The sequence below is a fragment of the Amblyraja radiata genome, chromosome 3 (assembly GCF_010909765.2).
Source record: "Amblyraja radiata isolate CabotCenter1 chromosome 3, sAmbRad1.1.pri, whole genome shotgun sequence".
NCBI classification, from domain to species: domain Eukaryota; kingdom Metazoa; phylum Chordata; class Chondrichthyes; order Rajiformes; family Rajidae; genus Amblyraja; species Amblyraja radiata.
The window spans coordinates 102411438-102434226 of NC_045958.1; the positions used below are offsets into that span (position 1 = coordinate 102411438).

At 43.7% G+C, this 22789-nt stretch overlaps 1 protein-coding gene across 1 annotated transcript in view; it reads right to left on the reverse strand.

Annotated features, from left to right (window-relative positions):
* Positions 1-22789, reverse strand: part of ift74 (intraflagellar transport 74) — an 86700-nt gene that overhangs the window by 29793 nt on the left and 34118 nt on the right. Inside the window, exons 10-14 of the mRNA XM_033018455.1 lie at positions 16732-16794; positions 12465-12608; positions 12068-12108; positions 6602-6681; positions 3432-3485 (exon numbers count right to left, since the gene is read on the reverse strand). Coding sequence (XP_032874346.1) covers positions 3432-3485; positions 6602-6681; positions 12068-12108; positions 12465-12608; positions 16732-16794 — 382 coding nt within the window. The remainder of the gene's footprint in view (positions 1-3431; positions 3486-6601; positions 6682-12067; positions 12109-12464; positions 12609-16731; positions 16795-22789) is intronic.

Genomic DNA, 22789 nt, shown 5'->3' on the forward strand with positions numbered 1-22789 from the left:
ATTAGACAAGAACCTTCTAAATTTGATTGGAGTAGGATGTTTATGGGCAAAGGGGCATGCAGAATGTTGTATTCTTCTAAAAGACTTAAAGTTAGAGTTCAAGACATATGTGTTCCTCTGAGTGAAGGGCAAGGTAGCCGGGAGTAAGGAAGCTTGGATGACGCAAGAAATTAAGGCTATGGTCAGGAAAAAGGAGGCATGGGCCAGGCATAGGCAGTTGGGATCAAGTGTACCTCTGCAGGAGTTTCAGGGGTCTAAGGAGTATACTTATAAAATAAATCAGGAGGGCAGGTGATAGCGATGACAGATAAAATTAAGGACATTTTATAAATACATTACGGCAAAGAGGGCAACTTGGTAGAGAATAGGGGGCATATCCCTATAAATTTTCTATCTATGTATCTGACCAAATATATTTTTTAAACCTCATACATAGAACATAGAAACATAGAAAATAGGTGCAGGAGTAGGCCATTCGGCCCTTCGAGCCTGCACCGCCATTCAATATGATCATGGCTGATCATCCAACTCAGTATCCCGTACCTGCCTTCTCTCCATACCCTCTGATCCCCTTAGCCACAAGGGCCACATCTAACTCCCTCTTAAATATAGCCAATGAACTGGCCTCGACTACCCTCTGTGGCAGGGAGTTCCAGAGATTCACCACTCTCTGTGTGAAAAAAGTTCTTCTCATCTCGGTTTTAAAGGATTTCCCCCTTATCCTTAAGCTGTGACCCCTTGTCCTGGACTTCCCCAACATCGGGAGCAATCTTCCTGCATCTAGCCTGTCCAACCCCTTAAGAATTTTGTAAGTTTCTATAAGATCCCCTCTCAATCATAGGACTGTACTGTACAGGAACCAGCCCTTTGGCCCACAAAGTCCATGCCAAGCATGATGTATCTAATACTCCAAATACAGACTTCCTGACATACTCAAGAGTCTCCCAACCAATGAAGGCATGCGATTGTCATTGTACCCTGATCTACCATTTTCTCTGGCAGCATGTTCCATATAAACAATACTCAACATGTGAACAAAGTGCCCTTGGATTCCCTTTAAATCTTTCCCCTCACATTTTAAGCCTCTGCCCACTAGTTTTAGACCTTACCTTGGATTAAAAAAGCCCTTCATGATTTAATAAACCTTGAGAAAATCACCCATCAGCCTTCCCTGCTTCATGGGAAATACTCAGCCTATCCAGACGCTCCTTATAACTCAATTTCCCCCCCCCCCCCCCCCCCCCCCCCCACCAACCCTCCAAGTTCCAGCAGCATCTTCGTGAATCTTTTCTTCACCCTCTCCAGCTTAATCATCCTTCCTATACAGGGGGTAGTCGTCGAGCCGGTCCCCAGCGGCCGTACACAAAACCCGTCAAACTGCGGCCTGGAAGGGGGAGTCCGCTGAGCCGGCTCCTGCTCTCCCCCTAAAGACCAGAGATCGGGAGAATGGAGCCGGCGACGATAGACTTGACGGGAGGTGCACGAGGCTGTAGGAGAGGAGAGTGAACAGACGCCTTGCCTACCGCGCCGTCAAGGTCGGCTGCGGGACGCACCCCCCGGACAACAAGTGTGGACAGGTGTGGTGAGGGATGTCAGTTCGCAGGTCATTCTACACATCCGATGTAAGACGATGGCTGGAGGCCCTCAGCAGCTTGGGGCTCGCCTGGAACAGGCATCGCTCATAATACCTAGAGTGAACAGGACTCTGAAAAATGCACTAAAACATGGAGCCTCTTACATGCACGATGAGTAGACTATTGCTGCAGAATTTGCTAACCGGGGATGTGCTTAGGTACAGCAACACTCTATGAACTGTTTGTAAGAAAATAATTTAACTGTGCATTTGCACTTCGCACCTGTGACAATAAAAGTACATTGATCCATTGTGCACAGTGGCGCTCCTGGCAGAGCTTTACAGAACCAGAGACTTGGTTTCAATCCTGACCTTTAGTGCTGTCTCTATAGAGTTTCTACGTTCTCCCCGTGACCATGTGGGCTTCCTCCGGGTACTCTGGTTTCCTTCCACATTGCAAAAACGTGCAGGTTCGTAATTTAATTGGCCTCTGTAAATTGCCCCTAGTGTGCAGGAAGTGAACTATTGTGAACGGATGATTGATGGTCAACGTGGACTCAGTGGACCGAAGAGCCTGTTTCCATGCTTGAAAAAACACTCACTCATGCACTGACATTCATTATATTTTTCTCATCTAATTTAACTTCCCAAAATGCATCACTTTGCCTGTATCGGAGTTAAATTTCATCTGCCATTCTTTTACCCATTATCCCTGATCTGGATCCAGTTACGACCTTCTTCACTGTCTGTTATACGATTAATGCCACCAATGTAATGATAAATAATTGGCAGGTAGACAAAAATGCTGGAGAAACTCAGCGGGTGAGGCAGCATCTATGGAGCGAAGGAAATAGGCAACGGAAATAGGGTTGAAACCCTCCTTCAGACTGATGTGGGGGTGGGGGAAGCGGGAAGAAGAAAGGAAGAGGCGGAGACAGTGGGGTGTGGGAGAGCTGGGAAGGGGAGGTGAAAGAAGGAGAAAGCAGAGATTACCTAAAATTGGAGAAGTCAATGTTCATACTGCTGGGGTGTAAGTTACCCAAGCGAAATATGAGGTGCTGCTCCTCCAATTTACGGAGGACCTCACTCTGGCCATGGAGGAGGCCCAGGACAGAAAGGTCGGATTTGGAATGGGAGGGAGAGTTGAAGTGCTGAACCACCAGGAGATCAGGTTGCTTATTGCGAACCGAGCGGAGGTGCTGGGCGAAACGATCACCAAGCCTACGCTTGGTCTCGCCGATGTAGAGCAGTTGACACCTAGAGCAGCGGATGCAATAGATGAGGTTGGAGGAGGTGCAGGTGAACCTCTGCCGCACCTGGAAAGATTGCTTGGGTCCTTGGAAGTCATATATCCTAAGCTTCCTGACCAGCCTACCACGTGGGACCTTGCTGAGTTCCATAAGGACATCTACTTCAATCATCTTGATCAAAAATCTCAATCAAACTAGTCCTTTCAGCCCTTCTTAGATAAAGACCCAACATTAGCCACCATGCCGTCGTCTACAATTTCAAGCATGTTAACAAAACCTCTGCAAGGGCCTTAGGAACTTCTTCCCCTGCTCCTCACATTGTTCCAGGATACATTTGGTCAGGTCCTGAAGATTTATGCACCCATATGTGCCTCAAGATCACCAACACTAATACAAAAAGGCATGAATGAATTGGTCTAAGAACACAAAGATGCCTTTGTAGATGATTATCTTTCCATATGTTCTCGCACAATACTTTTGTAAATCTCATTACCTTAAACTTTCATGGTGGTTTAATATTGTGAAGCAAATTATACCTTAATTTAACAATCAACAGGAAGGTATAAAACGGAGGGCACAGGAACAGATGTATATAATTCTAAACTTACCATCCATTGTTTCTTCTCTTTTCTTTAGCTCTTTGTACTTCTGATTTCGCTCTCCTAAAAAAGAGACAATGTAAATAGTTCAATTCACTTCATGAAGTACTACATTCACTTCAGGCAGGTACTATAACAATGTTCAGGAAACATTTGGACAGGTACATAGATTAGTGGGCTAAACGCAAGGAAGTTGGACTTGTTTAGATGGGGCATTTTGGTCGGCATATGTAATTTGGGTCAAATGGCTTGCTTCTGTGTACTCCTTCCTGTGTAGAGGTAGTAACTGAAAAGCGCTGCTCCGGTGTGTGAGGAATGCACAGAGCTGGTGACGTTGGTCGACTGGGCAGGAATTGGGAAAGGTTCTAAACAAATATACCCTGATTGTTATCAACTTAAGAAAACTTGTGGAGCAGTGCGATCCTACCACCTGAGTGTTCCCTAACCTGAAGCCTTGATGAACCAACAGGTCCGCAATCTACTGAGGTCCAGATCTTAGGAATTTGAGTCTGGTGATACAGGATCATGGTAGAAGTCCACGTATAACCTCAATAAGGCCATCAGAAAAGCGAGGAGGCACTTTCGGTCTAAACTGAGGGATAACATGGATATTCGGCAGCTGTGGTAGGGCTTGCACGTCATCACTTCCTGCAAGGCGAAACCAAGTAGTAGTTTATGTGACAGCTATGCAATCACTCCTGAAAGAGCTCAATGCTTTCCATTCTCGTCTTGAAAGGGAGAACAGCAATGTACCTTCTCAGACCACCAGAGCTCCCAATGATACTGGTATCCCAGTCACTGAGGCCTTCCTTCACGAGAGTGAACCCTTGTAAAGCGGCCAACTCCATCAGAGTTTGTGGCCGCATCCATAAAACTGTGAACCAACTGTGGACATCTCTCATTACTAAGATCCGAGGTCTATCAACAGGAAGAAGATACAGGAGCCTGAAAACTGTGACCACCAGGGTCAAGAACAGTTTCTTCCCAGCAACCATCAGGTTCTTGAACACTACACAACACGAACCACCATCAATTATGATTCTCTGGAATTCCTTTTGGCTGCAATACAGACTTGGGTTTTACACTTTTATGATTACCCAGTTTTACTGAATATTTAACTGATTATATTATTAATTATTGCAGGTATATTTGTGTGTCATTGTGTTAATAAGCTGGTAAGCTGCAGCAAGTAAGAATTTCATTGTTCTGTTGCTAGGACCTGAGACAATTAAATGCGCTTGACTGCAACCTGGAACAGATCTCATCAACACTGAGGATTTGTCCCACCAGGACCTGATAATTCCTCCCTTTTAATTATAGCATTGTCTTTAATTTCACTGTCATCTTCAGTAAATTCTCAAAAGAAATTTCCAGTCTCATGTATTCCAATGTAATCAGAAGTACATAATTGGATAATCGTTTTTCCAACATAACTCGAGTTAGCTGAAAGAGTCACTTAATGAAAAGGTATAAAACAGGAAGGCAGATTATTATCTAAATGGAAGTACAACAGGATCTGGGGTCCTTGTTCATCAGTCAATGAAAGTAAGCATGCAGGTACAGCAGGCAGTGAAGAAAGCGAATGGCATGTTGGCCTTCATAACAAGAGGAGTTGAGTATTCTCCAAAGAGGTCCTTCTGCAGTTGTATGGGGCCCTAGTGAGACCACATCTGGAGTATTGTGTGCAGTTTTGGTCCCCTAATTTAAGGAAGGACATTATTGCTATTGAGGGAGTGCAGCATAGGTTCACAAGGTTAATTCCCGGGATGGCAGGACTGTCATATGCTGAGAGAATGGAGCGGCTGGGCTTGTATACTCTGGAATTTCTTGGAGGGAATCAAAAAGTAGAGAACATAGGTTTAAGGTATCTAAGGAAAGATTTAATAGGAATCAGCGTGGCAACTTTTTCACACAGAAGATGGTGGGTTATATGGAATGAACTGCTTGAGGAGGTGGTTGAAACAACTATAACACCATTTAAAATACATTTGGATAGGCACATGGGTGTAAAAGGTTTGGATATGGGCCAAATACGGGCAGGTGGGATTAGTGTAGATGGGGCACCTTGGTCGACATGGGCAAACAAGGCTGAGAGCCTGTTTCAGTGACTCTGTGATACAAAGACTGCTAGTGTTGTGGACTGTGAAAAAGGCTGTCAAGTTATACAACTAGATACAGATCGGCTACAGAAGTGGGCAGAGAAATGGCAGATGGAGGTTAATCTGGGCACGTGTTAGATGTTGCACTTTGGGAGGTCAAATGGAAGGGGGAATTATACAATTAATGGCATGACCCTTAACAGGATTGATGCAGTGAAGGATCTCGTGGTATGGCCATATCTCCCTGAAAGTGGCCACGCATGTAAATAGAGTGGTAAAGGCGGCAAATGGCATGGTTGCTTTCATAGGTTGGGGCATTGAGTATAAGAATCAGAAAGTCATAATATAGCTTTATAGCACTTTGGTTAGGCTGCTTTTGAAGTATTGTCTGCAGTTCTGGTCACCCCATTACAGGAGGGATGACTTTGGGAACGGTGCAGAGATTTATCTGTATAATGCCTGCAATAGGGGGTATCATGGAGAGATTGGATGGACTTGGGATTGTTTTCTCTGGAATGCCAGAAGTTGAAGGGGGGCCTGATAGAAATATATACAATTATGAGAGGCATGAATAGGGTAGACAGTCAGAACCTTTTTTCCAATGAAGGAAAAATCAAATACTAGAGGTCATGGTTTTAAGGCAAGAGGTACAAAGTTGAGGGAAAATGTGCAGGGTAAGTGATTGAGACAGATAAGATAGTGGTAGACAAGAGACGTTTGGATAAGTAAGGGTCTCGACCCGAAACATCACCCATTCCTTCTCTCCATAGTTGCTGCCTCACCCGCTGAGTTCCTCCAGCATTTTTGTCTACCTTGAATTATATGGATGTAGATAAGAGATTGTCTTGACATCATGTTCGGCACAGGCATTGAAGAGCCTGTTTTGTTCTGTACCATTCAATGTTTCACGTTGAACATTATGGTTATCTATTAACAATTGGAATAGGTTTTGCATGATGTGGTCCAAAGACCGTATGAACTAAGACCACACGGTGATTGCTAAATAGATTCCTTTGATAACATTGTCCAAAGGGTAGCATCAGTTGTGTAATTACCCAAATTTGGTTTTAGGCAACCCACCTTGATGTTCCTCCAAGTCCATATCAAGTTGTCGAATTTCCTCAGTTACTTGGTTTACTTTCTCCCGCATCTCTGTGAGCCTAGAATTAAATGTTCAAAGTCATCATTTATATATTAAGTTCAAAAGGTATGTAATTCCAAACATGGACACTGCTGCTGATTTTCTAACACATAGAACAGTACAACTTCCAACGTTCCAGAGAAAACAATCCACATCTGTTCAATCTCTCCTCTGATCCAGGCATTATTCTGATGAACCTCTCTTCTGCACCTTTCCCAAATCTCCACATAATTCCTGTAATGGGGCAACCGGAATTGCACACAATACTCCAAATGCGACCTAACTAAAATCCTATAAAGCTGCATCATGACTTGCTAACACTTCTAGAGCCATAGAGTGATACAGTGTGGAAACATGCTCTTCAACCCAACATACCCACACCGGCCAACATGTCCCAGCTACACTGGTCCCAACTGCCTGCATTTGGCCCATATTCCTCCAAACCTGTTCTATCCATGCATCTGTTTTTGTTTCTTAAATGTATTTGTTTCTTAAATGTTGGGTTAGTCCCTGCCTCAACTACCTCCTCCGGCAGCTTGTTCCACTCACCCACCACCCTTTGTGTGTAAATGTTACCCCTCAGATTCTTATTAAATCTTTTCCTCTTCACCTTGAACCCATGTCCTCTGGTCCTCGATTCACCTGCTGTGCATCTACCCGATCTATTCCTCTCATGATTTTGTAAACCTCTATAAGATCATCTCTCATCCTCCTGCGCTCCACGGATAGAGTCCCAGCCTACCTAACCTCTCCCTATAGCTCAGACACTCTAGCCCAGGCAACATCCCTGTAAATCATCCTTGTAAACCTTTACAGCTTGACATATTTCCTATAACATAGTGCCCAGAAATGAACACAATACTCTAAATGCGGCCTCACCAACGCCTTATACGATTGCAACATGACCTCCCAACTTCTACACTCAAAGCTCCGACCTAGGAAAGCAAGCAGACCATATGCCTTCTTTACCACTATATCTACTTGTGTTTCCATTTTCAGGGAGTTATGGCCTTGGACCGCAAGATCCATTTGTACATCAATGCCCTTAAGGGTCATACTATAACGTGTACATTTTCCCCTTAAATTTGACCTGCCAAAGCATAACACTTCATATTTGCCTGGATTAAACTTCATCTACTATTTCTTCACCCATTTCTGTATATTTTGACAGCCTTCTTCGCAATACGTGACCCCAGCAATCTTGGTATCATCGGCAAATTTACTAACCAACCTGTCCACTTTTACATCCAAGTCCTTTATACATATCACAAACAGCAGAGGTCCCAGAACAGATCCATGTGGAGCTCCAATGGTCACAGATGCCCAGCCTGAATATTGTCCTTCCACCACAACCCTCTGTTTTCTATCAGTAAGCCAGTTCCGAATCTTTACGACCAAGTCCCTATTAATCCCATGCACCTTAAACTTCTGAATCGGCCTTCTTACTTCCTTACTTTATCAAATGCCTTCCTAAAATCCATCACCCTGCTCCCATCGATCACCTTCAGCGCCTCCTCAGTTAACCCGATCAAGTAAGTAAAGCACAACCTGCTGTGTACGAAACCATGCCGACGAATTAATCCATTCTCTTCCAAATGGGAATAAATTCTATCCTGAAGTATTCTCCGCAATAGTTTCCCTACCACTGATGTGAGGCTCATCGGCCTATAATTCACTAGATTGTCTCTACTTCCCTTCTTAAATAAAGGAACATAAGTTACTCGCCAGTCCTCCTAGCCCTTGCTATTAAAATTAAAATTCAATTTCTTTATTTATATAGCACATTTTTAGTCAACTTGCATTGACCCCAAAGTGCTTCACATAATTACATCCACATACACAGGCAAAGGTGGGTGAAGTGTCTTGCCCAAGGACACACACAGGCAAAGGTGGGTGAAGTGTCTTGCCCAAGGACACAACGACAGTATGCACTCCAAGCGGGATTCGAACCAGCTACCTTCCGGTTGCCAGCCGAACACTTAGCCCATTGTGCCATCTGTCGTCCCATTGTGCTTCTCTATGGCTAGAGAAGCACAATGTTTCGCTTAGTTTTGTTTGATTATTTCAGATACAGCAAGGAAACACGGCCTTTGGCCCACTGAATCCGCACCGTTCAACAATCACCTGTACTTTAGTTCTATGTTATGCCAGTTTTGCATCCTACACTCTAGTGGCAATTTACAGAAGCCAATTCACCTGTAAGTCTTTGGAGTGTGAGGGGAAACCAGAGCACCTGGAGAAAACTCACGTGGTCACAGGGAGAAAATATAAACTCCGTGCAGACAGCACCCATAGCCTGGATTGAACCAGGGTCTCTGGTGCTGTAAGTAGCAACTCTACCGCTGCGCCACTACGTACGTCGCTCAAATGATCTTCAGCAAGGTTCCCACAATCCCCTCTCTAGCCTCTCCCAATAACCTGGGATAAATCTCATCAGGTTCTGGGGATTTATCAAGAGCCTCAATATCTCCTCCTTCTTAACCTGAAACTGCCTTTGCATCTTAGTATCCTCCACACCGATCTCATTCTCCTCCATGTCCTTCTCCTTGGTTAAAAGATAAAAAAGTACTCGTTCAGTGCCTTGCCCAGATCCCCAGACTTCAAGCATGAAGGAATTAAAAGTAACATTAGCAAATTTGCAGATGACACACAGCTGGGTGGCAGTGTGAGCTGCGAGGAGGATGCTATGAGGATGCAGAGTGACTTGGACAGGTTGGGTGAGTGGGCAAATGCATGGCAGATGCAGTATAATGTATATTATATACCTGGGTGTGAATGTACATCAGTCACTGAAAGTAAGCATACACGTACAACAGGCATTGAAGAAAGCTAATGGCATGTTGGCCTTCATAAAGAGTGTAGTTGAGTTTAGGAATAAAGAGGTCCTTCAGCAATTGAACAGGGCCTGGTGAGACCACACCTCGAGTATTGTGTGCCGTTTTGGTCTCCTAATTTGCGGAAGGACATTCTTGCTATTCAGGGAGTGCAGCGCAGGTTCACGAGGTTAATTCCCGGGATGGCGGGACTGCCATATGATGAAATAAAGGGTCGGCTGGGCTTGTATACTTAGAAGGAAGAGAAGGGATCTTATTGAAACTTATTGAAATATATGTTTATATTTATATAAACATATAAGAAACATTAAGGATTTGGACACGCTAGAGGCAGGAAACATGTTCCCGATGTTGTGGGAGTCCAGAACCAGGGGCCACAGTTTAAGAATAAGGAGTAAGCCATTTAGAACAGAGATGAGGAAACACTTTTTCACACAGAGAGTTGTGAGAGTGGGATTCTCTGCCTCAGAGGGCGGTGGAGGCCGGTTCTCGGGATACTTTCAAGAGAGAGCTAGATAGGGCTCTTTAAGATAGCGGAGTCAGGGAATATGGGGAGAAGGCAGGAAGCGGGTACTGATTGTGGATAATCAGCCATGATCACATTGAATGGCGGTGCTGGATCGAAGGGCCGAATGGCCTACTCCTGCACCTATTGTCTATTGTCTATTACTCCAACTATGGCCTCGCCGACTTCTTGTACAACTGCAACATGACTTCCCAACCTATACTTAACACTGTGACTGTGAAGTCCAATGTCAAAAGCCTTTTTGACCATCCTATTTACCCGAGTTGCCTGTGTGGAGTTTTCACATTCTCCCTGTAACGACATGGGCTTCTTCCCACATCCCAAAGATGTGCAGGGAGTGAATGAGCAGATGGGATAACATGGAACTACTGTGAACGACTGATCAATGGTTAGCATGGACTTGGTGGCAGAAAGGCCTACTTCCATGCAGTATCTGTAAACTAAACTAAACTATAAATATGTAGGATAATCAGTTTATTTTCCAGGGCAGCAGTACTGTGGGTGTAGCTTTGAGCTCAGAGTGGGAATGTTTAAAGGAGATTGAGTAAACAAGTCTTTTTGTTATACAGAAAATGATAGCTTCCTGGAATGTGCTGCTGGGAGACGTGGTGGAACCAGATACAATAACAATGTTTAAGAGGCATTTAGATAGGCACATGAACAGGCAGGGAATGAAAGGTTTGGACCATGTGCAGGCAGACGTGTCAATTTGCATTGATTGGCACCATGGTCGGCACCAGACCACATGTTGGCATCTAGCATGTGGGATTCCTCTAAAGGCCAGGTGATCAAAGTTCGGGACTGGCGTGTTCCAGTAAGGAGGAAGAATAAGGATGACAATAAGGATGACAATCTTGGAAAAACGAAGAGGTTATAAATTTGGTCAAAAAGGAAAGTGAACTGTACGTAAGGTTTAAGAAACATAAATGAGACAGGGCCTTTCAGGAATATAAAGCATGTAGGAAAGGATGCAAGCGGGCGATTATGACAGCACAAAGGAGTCATGAAGTGGCTTTGGCAAGTTGGAATAAAGAAAATCCCAAGGTCCTTTATATTAAAAACAAGAGGATAACCGGAGACAAGAGAGGGCCACTCAAGAATAAAGGAGGGAATTTGTGTTTGAAGATAAAGGCAAGATATTAAATGATTGCTTTGTACCTGTATTCAACAAGGAGAATGATGTGGTGGACAGTGAGATTAGAGTAGAGAATACTAATGTGCAAGATAAATTTGAAATCAATAGGAAATTATATCTAAACTCTTGAAGAGCATTATTGTGAATATATCCCCAGGTCCTGATGTGATCTATCCCAGTCGGTCTGAAACAGATAAAATACTAAAACATGGCAACATTGAACCAACTGAAATTAATTTCCTCTTCTTTGTAATACATGTACATTTTTCTCATAAATATAATCCTATCAGAAAAACATTAAAAAATACCGAGGACAATATTGATAGGGACTGGAGAAATATTAGTCATACCTCTACCTCATCCCAATTTTAACTCCTCGGTATGGATATTTTATAATTCTGAACAGTTTCTAGCTTAGAAACCCAGGAAAGGCAGGACTTTTAAAATCACGCATAAATTCATAAATTAGGCCATTCGGCCCATCAAGTCTACCCCGTCATTCAATCATGGCTGATCTAACTCTCCCCCTCAACCCCATTCCCCGACCTTCCTCTCCCCATAACTCCTGACACTCGTACTAATCAAGAAACTATCTATCTCTACTTTTAAAATATCCATTTGACTTGGCCTCCACAGCCTGCTGCATGGTGATCAGTGATGGCAGCCGCAGCTATCCAAGCAAACAAAGAACCTGTTGCTATATATGGAGGACGGTTGCGCATCAAGGAGTTTGTATCCCCACACCTGGGTGTGTCTGTGGGATGGGGAAATAGGCTTAATTATTTCTACAGATGAATTTTAAAGTCTCAACTGACCCTATGTTACCACACAAAAAATAAATATTGAAATTAATTACACTGCAAAAAACATAATAGAAAAATAAATGGAGATAGCAAATAAAATTTCTTACTGTCTTTCCATGCTTGCTATTTCTTGGTTATCTTCTTTAACCTGTTAAAGCAAGGAAAACCAAGTTTCATGAATGGCTGCGCCTCAAAATGGAAACTGCCGCACAGCAGATGGTTTTATTTATTTGATTTAATTTGATGTAAAAGAGGTACAAAGATCAAAATAGATGTGGTAGGCCAAAGGCCCCATTTCTGTGCTGCACTACTTAATGAAACACTTATTTAAAATCACATCCTCAGAGGTGTTAGAAATCATTGCAATGGCATTAAATACTGGCACATGGAATGATTGATTTTAGCACACAAACAATTGTGTGCTAATTAACTCTCTGTTCTAGTTCACAAAATAAAAGGGGAGATGATTGGCTAGCTTAACCAGTTAAGAGTCAATTTCATCACCTGCTTTAGTAGACGTTCCCTCTCTTCCTGTGGCGATTCCACACTTTTATTCTCGGCAATCATCTGACTGCGATGACTTTCAAGCTCATGGAGTTTTTCATAAAGTGCCACCGCTTCTTGCTTCACCTGGGAGTGAGATATCTCCTGTGCAATTGAACAGAATATGAATTTCATCTTATGATATGACACTTTTGACTTTACACTTTATACTTTTCATTATGGACTGGAACAGCAATTTAACTGTGTAGGAAGGAACTGCAGATGCTGGTTTACACCGAAGATAGACACAAAATGCTGCACTGTTTAAGCTGAGCTTTTATGTACTCCCATTTGGACATGAGATTCTCGGTATTCCTTTTCCACTTTGAGCTGAGATGGGCCTGGGATTAATTTACTACCCCTTTCATCGAATCTCATTAACATGGTTGGATCTTGATCAGTTGGGCAAGTGGTTTCAGGAATGGCTAATGAAAATAGTGTTCAATTTTGGATACCTTAATATAGGAAGGATGTCATCAAGCTGGAAAGATTTCAGAGAAGATTTACAAGGATGTTGCCAGGAGTTGATCACCTGAGCTATAGGGAGAAGATGGGTATGTGAGAACTTTATTCCCTGTGGCGCAGGAGGCTGACGGTGATCTTGTATGTGTATACAGTACAATAATGAGGGGAATAGAAAGGGTGAATGCTTAGTCTTTTATCCAGAGTAGGAGAATCAAGAACAAGAGAACATAGGTATAAGGAATGGAATAAAATTTAATAGGAACCTGAGGGACCACCTTTTCACACATAGAGCGAGCTGCCAGACAAAGTAGTTGAGGTAGGTATTATAACAACATTTAAAAGGCACCTGGACGGGAACATGGAGCGAAAAGGTTTCAAAGGATACGGGCCAAATGCACAGGTGTGACGAGTCTATATGGGACATCTTGGTCGGCATTGGCCAAGGCCAAAGGGCCTGGTTATCTGCTGTATTACTATGATTTTTCTATGCCTTAAAACATAGAATGAACAGCACAGGAATGGGCACTTCAGCACACAATATTTGTGCTGAAAATGATGCTGTTAAACTTATCTAATTTGCCTGCACTGGTTCCACATCCCTCTGTTCCCTGCACTTCCATGTGCGTATCAAAAAGCCTCTTGAGCACTATTCCATCTGCCTCCACAACCACCCCAGGCAATGTGTTCCAGGCTCCCACCACTCTGTGGATAAAACATGCTCAGCACATCTGCATTAAACTTCCTTCCTCTAGCAATGAAGATAAGCGTACCATACTTCTTTACCACACAAACTACTTGTGCTGTCACCTTCAGTGAGCTGGGAACTTGGAATCCAAGTTCCCTCTGCGCATCAATACTGTTAAGGGTTTTGTCATTAACTGTATACTTTCCCCTTACATTCAACCTCCCAATGTGTAACACCTCACACTTGCTAACACCTCCATGTCTCCGCCCTTTTCAGGAGCTGATCTATATCCGGCTTTAACTTCTGACAGCATTCCTCACTGTCCGCAACTCCTCCAATTTTGATGTTGTCAAATAACTTGCTCAGCAGCCCATCAACATTTATGTCTAGGTCATTTACAGTTTATGTATCAGCAGAGGTCCCAGCATAGATTCCTGTGGAACTCCACTGGTCACAGATCACCAACAAGAATATTTATTTTCCACCACAACCCTGTGTCTTCGAAAATAAGTTATGAATAAAATCTCTTAAGATTATCCTTATTTATCTAGCTTTGAGCTATCTCCTGCCCCTTTTTTTTCACACCTGCTTTCCTTCTTATGTTTGCTCTTAAGTCCCTTGAACTACTCCAGAGATACACTAGATCCTAGCTGCCTACCTCTGGCCCGTCTCCTTCTTTTCTTGACCTCACTGTGAAAGAACTGTAGCACCCAAAGAAAACCCACATGGTCACATGGAGAACGTACAAACTCCGTACAACAACAACCATGGTAAGGATTGAGCACAGGTTTCTGGCGCTGTTTGTTTAGGCCTGTTCGAATGTTATTGTTTCAATGAGCCTCACTTTCTCTCATCATTCGGGCTCCCTTTCTCCCACATGCCTTGCACTTTTACGTGAACATGCATGCTTTGAACTCCCACCCTCACTCTTTTAAAATCATCCCACTTTCCAAATGTCCCTTTGCCTACTCCAATCAACTTTAGCATCTTGCAGTCCAATACCAGAAAAGTTGGCCTTGCCCCAATTCAGAACTTAATTAGTGAGCCCGCCCTATCATTATCCATAACTATTTTAAAGCCAATAGAAGTGTGGTTGCTGTTCCCAAAAAGCTCGCTCACCAATACTTGTCACTTGTCCTAATTTCCTCCTCAGACCGGGGGCCACAGTTCACCTCCGAGCTGTGGTCAGCCATGGCTCGCTTGCTGGGGGTGCGGCTACACCACACCACGGCTTACCACCTGCAAGCTAACGGTCTGGTGGAGAGATTCCACCGGCAGCTAAAGGCAGCACTGAAGGCACGACTCTCCGGCCCGGACTGGATGGACGAGTTGCCGTGGGTCATGCTGGGCATCCGGACTGCTCCCAAAGTGGACTTAGCCTCATCATCGGCGGAGCTTGTGTACGGGTCGCCACTCACGGTGCCCGGGGAGTTCGTGCTGTCGTGCTGCTGTTGGCAGGCTCGCACCCGTCCCGCCATGGGACATTTCGCCCACAAGTGCCATCAGCCCTCAGGGACTGCCCATACGTCTTCCTGCGCCGTGATGCCCACCGGACGCCACTCCAGAGGCCGTACGAGGGCCCGTTACGGGTGCTAGAACACGGGCAGTCGACTTTTGTCCTGGACATGGGGGGCCGGCCGGAGGCAGTGTCGATTGACCGTTTGAAGCCGGCACACCTGGACATTGACCAGCCGGTGCTGGTTGCCCAACCTCGGCCTCGAGGGCGCCCCCCCTTCACGGCTCCCTCCGCCTGTCACTCCACCTGTCCTCCCGCCGGTCCCTCGACCTGTCCCTCCACCTATGCCTCCGCAAGCCCCACGATCGGCTGACTTCCGCTCGCGGGCCGGCCGGGTCATGCGCCCGCCGGTGCGTTTCGTGCTCTGGTTCTGGGGGGGAGGTCCTGTGGCGGCTCCCAAGGGTCGTGCCATCATACTGTCGAACCCCTCGGCACGGGAGTGGTTCAGTCCGGAGGCGGCCCTTAGCCAGAGGGTTTAAAGGCAGGGGTTTGGGTGCCATCTTTCTCTTGTTTGGTCTTCCCTACAACCGGGAGGAACATAATAAAAGGTGCCTCTCAAAACACTGGACTTCGTGCTTCCTTTTGAGACCCACCCACTACAAAACTATATTTAAAAAAACTAAACTAAATGAGATGCAGGAAAGATGGTCCTGATGTTGGGGAACTCCAGGACCAAGGATAAAGGGTAAGCTGTTTAAAACTGAGATGAGTTTAAAACTGATCTTCCAGAGAGTGGTTCATCTGTTGAAACTGGTGAATGCCAAATCATTAAAAATATTCAAGGAGTTAGTAGCATTTCTTAAGGCTAGAGGGATCAAGGGAATTGTGGAGAAAGTTTGAACAGGACAGTGAATTTGGATGATCACCCATAATCATATGGAATAGTGGAGCAGGCTTGATGGGCCGGATGGCCTACACCCACTCTTATTTTATTTACTATAGCTTTTTTTTCAGGTTCCAAGTACACAACATCATTAAAAGAGCCAAATGTAATGCTGAATGAACAAATTTCCGCTCAAAATGAAGAGAGCTATTTCAATGCAGCAAATTTGTTGTTTGTATAAATTATTTTGTGGCAATGAAACTCTCTGCCATAAAACTCTCCTATAATTTATGCCTCTGCCCTGTAGGAATCTAACTTAGAAATGCAATTTAATGGAAAGTTGGCTGGTGGTGGATGAGAACGCAGGCAGGTGGGACTAGTGTAGCTGGGACATGTTGGTTGGTGTGGGCAAGTTGGACCGAAGGGCCTGTTTCTACCCTGTATCACTCTATGACTCTATGAGAATCCATAGTTACTGACTCAACATATCTAGATATTAATTATTGATTCAACATATGCAGAGTTATTTGAGAAATAGTGAATTCAAAACTACTCCTTTCATCAAGGTTAAAGTCAAAGTTATCCTTGGAGAAACAGCAAACCAAATATTCAATCACTGTGTAAATTAGAATTACTCTATTCAAAGAAACATTTTGAATGTAGTCGTTTTTGTTTTAATCACATAATTAAATTAAATAGAAAATGTAATTCTTCACAAGTAATTAGTCAGAAGACTTACAGCCTCCAGAGATTCCTTTCTCGTGTTCAATACATCCAAGTCATGCTGCCGAGAATCCAACTCCTGAAAATATAACAAGCAAATATGAGAAATAGAATCAATCACATGCCACCTAGCTCCTTGTGTCTAATCCACAATTCAGTGTGAACATTGTTGATTTTTTCTCTTGATACCACTTGTCTGCATTGACCACATCTCCATTGATTTCAGGTAGGTGCTTTCATAGTAACTTCTCAATATCGAACAATCACTATTGGGCAGAACGCCAGGCAGAAATATAAACATTTATTTGCCTGACAACATTTCCTGGGCCAAAATGAGATCTTCAATGTGGTTTTATTTCAGTAAAGGAATTGGTGAATTTATTTTGCATAGCTGAATTTTACTCTAGTTACAAGGAGACTTAGTTTGCACTGTAACACAATGCACCTGAACTACTTTGGCAAATTAAAGTTTTTGTAACTGGTTGTTTGCTAAAATTCAAATGCAATCAATTATTGTTCGAGAAAACCCTTGAGTGAAAGATCCTTGGGATATGTGGGGACTGGCATTCCCAGGGCTTGGTCAGAAAACGCAAACATTTTAAAGGAGTATGAATTTCCTTTACCAGGTTACTTATCCAACTGAGGTTTCTTCAACAAGGTGTCCGACCAATCCCGTCCCCAGAGACATACAAGGTACAATTTAACTATTTAAAAATCCAAAAGGTACAACAATTTGCCTTGTCAGTCATCAACAAAAGTCAGCGATTGGTCCAGACCCCCATGTCTATCACATCATTGGCCGGGGAGGATCGTCCTGTGATGCCACCTGGTGGTCAGACCACTTACTGTCGAACCCTCGTCAGCAGAATGGGGGCAGTCACGTGACAGGCTTTGAGAGGCACGTGACATCATGAGTTAAGGGAAGTGTCCTGCTATATCAGCAATCTTACCTCAAGATCACCAGTCGTCAGGGAGCAGAGCTCGAGTGAAGAACCTCGCTCTACAGCAACAACAACGTCTTTTATGTTACAGAACCAAACTTGCATTTATACCAACCATGTAATGTCCGAATAAAGCAACCGTTTGTTCACAACGTTTGGTACTGAGGCTATCATCTCTCGTCCTAGACTCTCCCACAAGTGGAAACATCCTCTCCACATCCACTCTATCCAACCCTTTCACTATTCTGTATATTTCTGAGGTTCCCCCTCATTCTTCTAAACTCCAACGATTACAGGCCCAGTTCCGACAAACGCTCATCATAGTTTAACCTATTAATTCCGGGAGTAGTCAGTGACATTGTCACATTTTTCATATCTCTTTAAATCATATCCCTGTAGCGAAGTTTTGAACTTCCTCTTGGCCTCTTGTCAGCAAATCTGTGAAGTCTTTGCAGGATCATTGGCACAGGGATTTCCTGTGACACTCAGAAGTTAGATGGTTAAATTCAATGATTCAATGGTTCTTTATTGTCACGTATGCACAGCACATTGAAATTATTTTGCACAACCGCAAATGCACAGTTGCTATATTTTGGCGCAGTTTACAAAGAAAAAAAAGTCCGATCCACATGTTGGAAGCACGGAGCACCCTGATCCAGATAAGCCCAGATAAGTCCCAGGTTGCTGCAGACCCATGATCCGACGTCCCTCTCCTCTGTTGAACGCCTCCATGTCCCGCAGGTGCACCTCCTGCAGCCAACCTTGGCGTTGGATGCAATCCCCGACCCTCTGCTACCGGCCCACTCCTTGCAGCTTCCTCCTCGACTCTCTGGTCTTTAGGGCTTCCGAACATCCCCTGCAGACAGCGGTCCGCGGGCCCCTTGCTTAGCAGTGGCGAACCAGTCCTGCCGCCGCTCGTTGCAGTTGGGTCTTTGTTCTCGCTGGTCGCTGGGTCTTTGTATTCGTCGTCCATCGGGTCTGTCCTCGTTCTCGGCGGCAGTGAGATGCCTCTGCAGTTGTTGTAATCACCGCAGTCTCCCTTGTTCTTATACAGTGTGACGATGTTGTGGTTACACATGTCTTGAGGGACACTACCCTCTCTCCAGCAAAGCAGGAGAAGGTTGTGCAGTTGCAGCAAGAGTTGACGGACTCCATACTTAACTCCAGCAGATATGCCATCCTGTCAAGAGCCTTCCTAGCTGCCAGGCAATTGATGGCTTAATCCAATTCATACAAGAGTGGTTCATCATCGAGTTCATTCATCACTGGCACCTGAGGGAGAGCATCAAGAGCTGTGGTGGCGATGTCAACTTCGTATAAATATAGCTGAGCAGAGTGTTCAAAACAGCGATCCACCTGCCTTCTTTTGTCAGTGACAATGTTGCCATCCGCAGATTTCAAAGGAGCAAACTTGGGTATGGTTGGAGTCATTGTTCGATTTATACCATTGTACAAAGATTTCCACGATTGCTTGCAGCTTGGACTTCTTCACAATTCATTCCAGTACCTGTTTGCACAATGCCTTGCTGGTCTCTGTGTGGTTGCGTTCACAAGCTTTATGCCTTTTTGTATGTTGAGGATCAATTTTACATCATGTGCAAGGTGTGCAGTGTATCTATCTTCAACGATGGATGACATTTCATCTAAGAATGCCTCAAACCAGTCATATTCTTGGGCATTTCTTTTCCGAAGGCAGGCGAGGCTACGGTGAGACCCTTCTTCAGATATCATAGATGACTATTTTCAGAGGGGAGAAGAAGGAGTGACCGGGATGAGACTCGTCCTTGGTTTGCGTGATCATCTGGGCACGTCCACAATTTTCTGCAATTTCTTGTGGTCTTTTTTGGAGATGGTCCCAACCCATGTGATGCATCCCAATAAAATGCATTCGACAGTGCATCTGTAGAGGTTAGTGAGAATTGTTGTGGGCGTGCTAAAGTACCTAACCCTCGTAAGGAAGAAGCGTTGGTGTGCTTTCTTGGCCATTACTTCGATATGGCAGATCCAGGATAAATTACTGGTGATATTTATTCCTAAGAACTTGAAGCGTTAAACCATCACTACTTCGGCACCATGAATGTATACTGGGGTATGTGTGTTGCTTCGCTCCTTGAAGTCGGTTACAATCTCCTTTGTCGTGCTGAAGGCAAGGTTGCATAAGGACTAAAGAAGGGGGCTGAGAACACATCCTTGCAGGGCACCATACTATCCAAAAGTCTCTTAAATACTACTATCGTATCTGCCTCCTTCACTACCCTTAGCAGCACATGCCAGCCGCACTCCACCCTCTGTGCAGAAACCTGTCCCACACATCTCCTTTGAACTTTTCCCTCTCACCTTAAACCTACACCCTCTGGTCTTTGATATTTCCACCCTGGGAGAAAGGTTCTGACTGTCTATCATATCGATAATCTTAACCTCTATATTATTTTATATACTTCTTTCAGGTCTCCCCCAAGCTCTGGCATTGCATAGAAATCAATCCAAGTCTGTCCAACCACTCCCTGTAACTAATATCCCCTAAACCAGGCATTATTCTGGTAAACCTTCTCTGCACCCTGTTAAAACTTCCACATTCTTCCTGTATTGGACGTTCGGAACGTTCGGAACAATGCCCCAAATGCAGCCTACCTAAAGTCATATAGCATGAAAACAGGCCGTATGATTCATCTGCACGTCCCAACTGCCTGTGTTTGGCCCATACCTTCTAAACCTATTCTATCCATGTCCCTGTGCAAATGTTTTTGAAATGTTATGATAGTACCTCCTCTGGTTAGGTCATTTAATATACCTACTACCCTTTGTGTAACAACATTGCCCCTCAGGTTCTTATTAAATCTTTCCCACCTCACCTTAAACCAATGTCCTCTGGTTCTTGATTCACTTACTCTTGATAAAAGACTGTGCATTTATCCTATCTATCCTCTCGTTGTCTTATACACCTCTATAAGATCACCCCTCATCCTCCTGCACTAGAAGGAATAAAGTCCTAGTCTGCCCAACCTTTCTCTATAAATCAAGATCTCAAGCCCTGGTAGCATCCATATAAACCTTCTTGGCACTATTTCAAGCTTAACATCATCCTTCCTTCGGCAGGGTACCAAAACTGAATACAATACTCAAAATATGGCCTCACCAACATCTTGTACAACTGTAACTTTACATCCCAACATCCTAACTGATGAAGGCTAATGTGCATAGGGCCTTCTTGACCACCCTATCTACCTGAGATGCCTCTTTCAAGGAACTATGTACCTGCAATCCTAGATCCCTCTGCACTACAATGTTTCCCATAGCCCCACTGTTCACTGTGTCGGTCCTTACCCTGGTTAGACTTCCCAAAATTCAACACCTCTAACTTTTCTATATTAAATTCTATCAGCCACTCTTCAGCCCACCTGCCCAACTGAGCAAGTTACTGCTGCAATTTTTGACAATTCCCTAACATTCAATATTAATTTTACTTTTCCTACTTATGTAGTTCGGGATGAAGTGCACAATGACCTCTGGCTATTCATCCTCCCTCTTGAGAATGTTCTGCTGTCGTACCAATGCATCCTGGACCCTGGCATCAATGCCATCCTGACGTCTAATTTACAGCCACAGAATCTCCTGTCTATCCCCCTAAGTATGGAGTCTCGCATCACAATAGCCTTGTCTGACTTCCCCCTAGCCCATCTTACACACAAAAGAGATTCTAGCTAAAATTACTGGTTGAAATCCCCTTCAACTCCATAGCACTATTATGCATAGACCTCTCTGCTATACGTCTACATATCTTCTCCTCTATTCCCTGTTCACTGTCAGGAGCCTGTAGTAACCCCCAAAAAAGTAAATACTACCTTTTTATTCCCAAGCTTTGCCCATGTGACCTTGTTTAAATATCCTTCTAGGATATTCTCTTCTACTATTGTAGTAGATGCCTTAATCAATATTGCAGTGCTACCCTTGCTTTTCCATCCATATATTGTCTGTCGACTGCACTGATTTGGTTTTCCTTCTATATTTGAGGACATCATCTGCATCTAACCTGGGCCCATTCCTCTAACAAATTAGTTAATTGGCCTCATAGTCTTTTGTGCTCCATGGATATCAATCCTAGATTCAGCCTCTTCATATAACTAATGTTTGACAACCTTGGACATGTTTTCATAAATATATTCTGCATCCTTTCTTTTCACATGTTTGCTAAATATGTTGACCAGAACTCGACACAATACAAGTAGTTCTGCTCTGAAGTAACAGTCGGGCACTTAAGAAACCTTGCAATTTAGAAAATGGTGTTGTAATGACGACTGCACCAGTGGGGGAAATCGGGAATAAGGGCGAGAAAGTTTCAGATTTGCAATAAGTTATTTTTCCTGTGGGATTTTCCAAAACAAATGATGTTTTAATAGCAAGACATATTTAATATTGCAAGCCAAAAAATACGACAGGCAATTGTTTTAAGAGTATTATTGCACAGATGCAGGCAAATTGGACTAGCCACATATGTTAACTTGGACGGCATGGATAACATGCCCTTCGACCCTGTTTCCCTGCTATACAGCTCTAAGTGTCAGTAGAAGCAATTACTTATCAGTTTTAATGGCCCTTCCCAATTAAAGTTACCTTTGTGTTATTAAGAGATAACAGTGTCTGATTACTGCATGGAGGCCCTCAACGTTTTTTTCCCAAGATATCTACTTGTTCTGCTTGTCAACCCACAAAACAACAGTGATTCTCCCGTTCCCAATCAAAATCGCAGTATAACCGATTTAGCCCGTGTAATGCAAATACATATCCCTAATTCATAGTTATATCTAATTTGTCTTATGGAAACGTTCATTATAGCAGAACTGCCAATAGTGAAGTTGTGGCTAATTTAGTATTTTACTAAGCTTCCACTGGACTTTTTTTCTGATACATTATGCCTTTCTTGTTGGCGACAATTGCAGGGCACTGGTAAAGCGCAAAGATAACAACAGGCTTGCACTCAGCTAAACAGGAAAATACTATAACAAAGGAAGCAGGAAAACATTATTGAAAGTCTATCCTGTGCAGACAAGCCAGACATCCCTTCGGAGTGTAATAATTGGGAGCCAAGAAACACTTTGGTAGTCTTCTTATCAAAATAAACAATATTATTAAGAT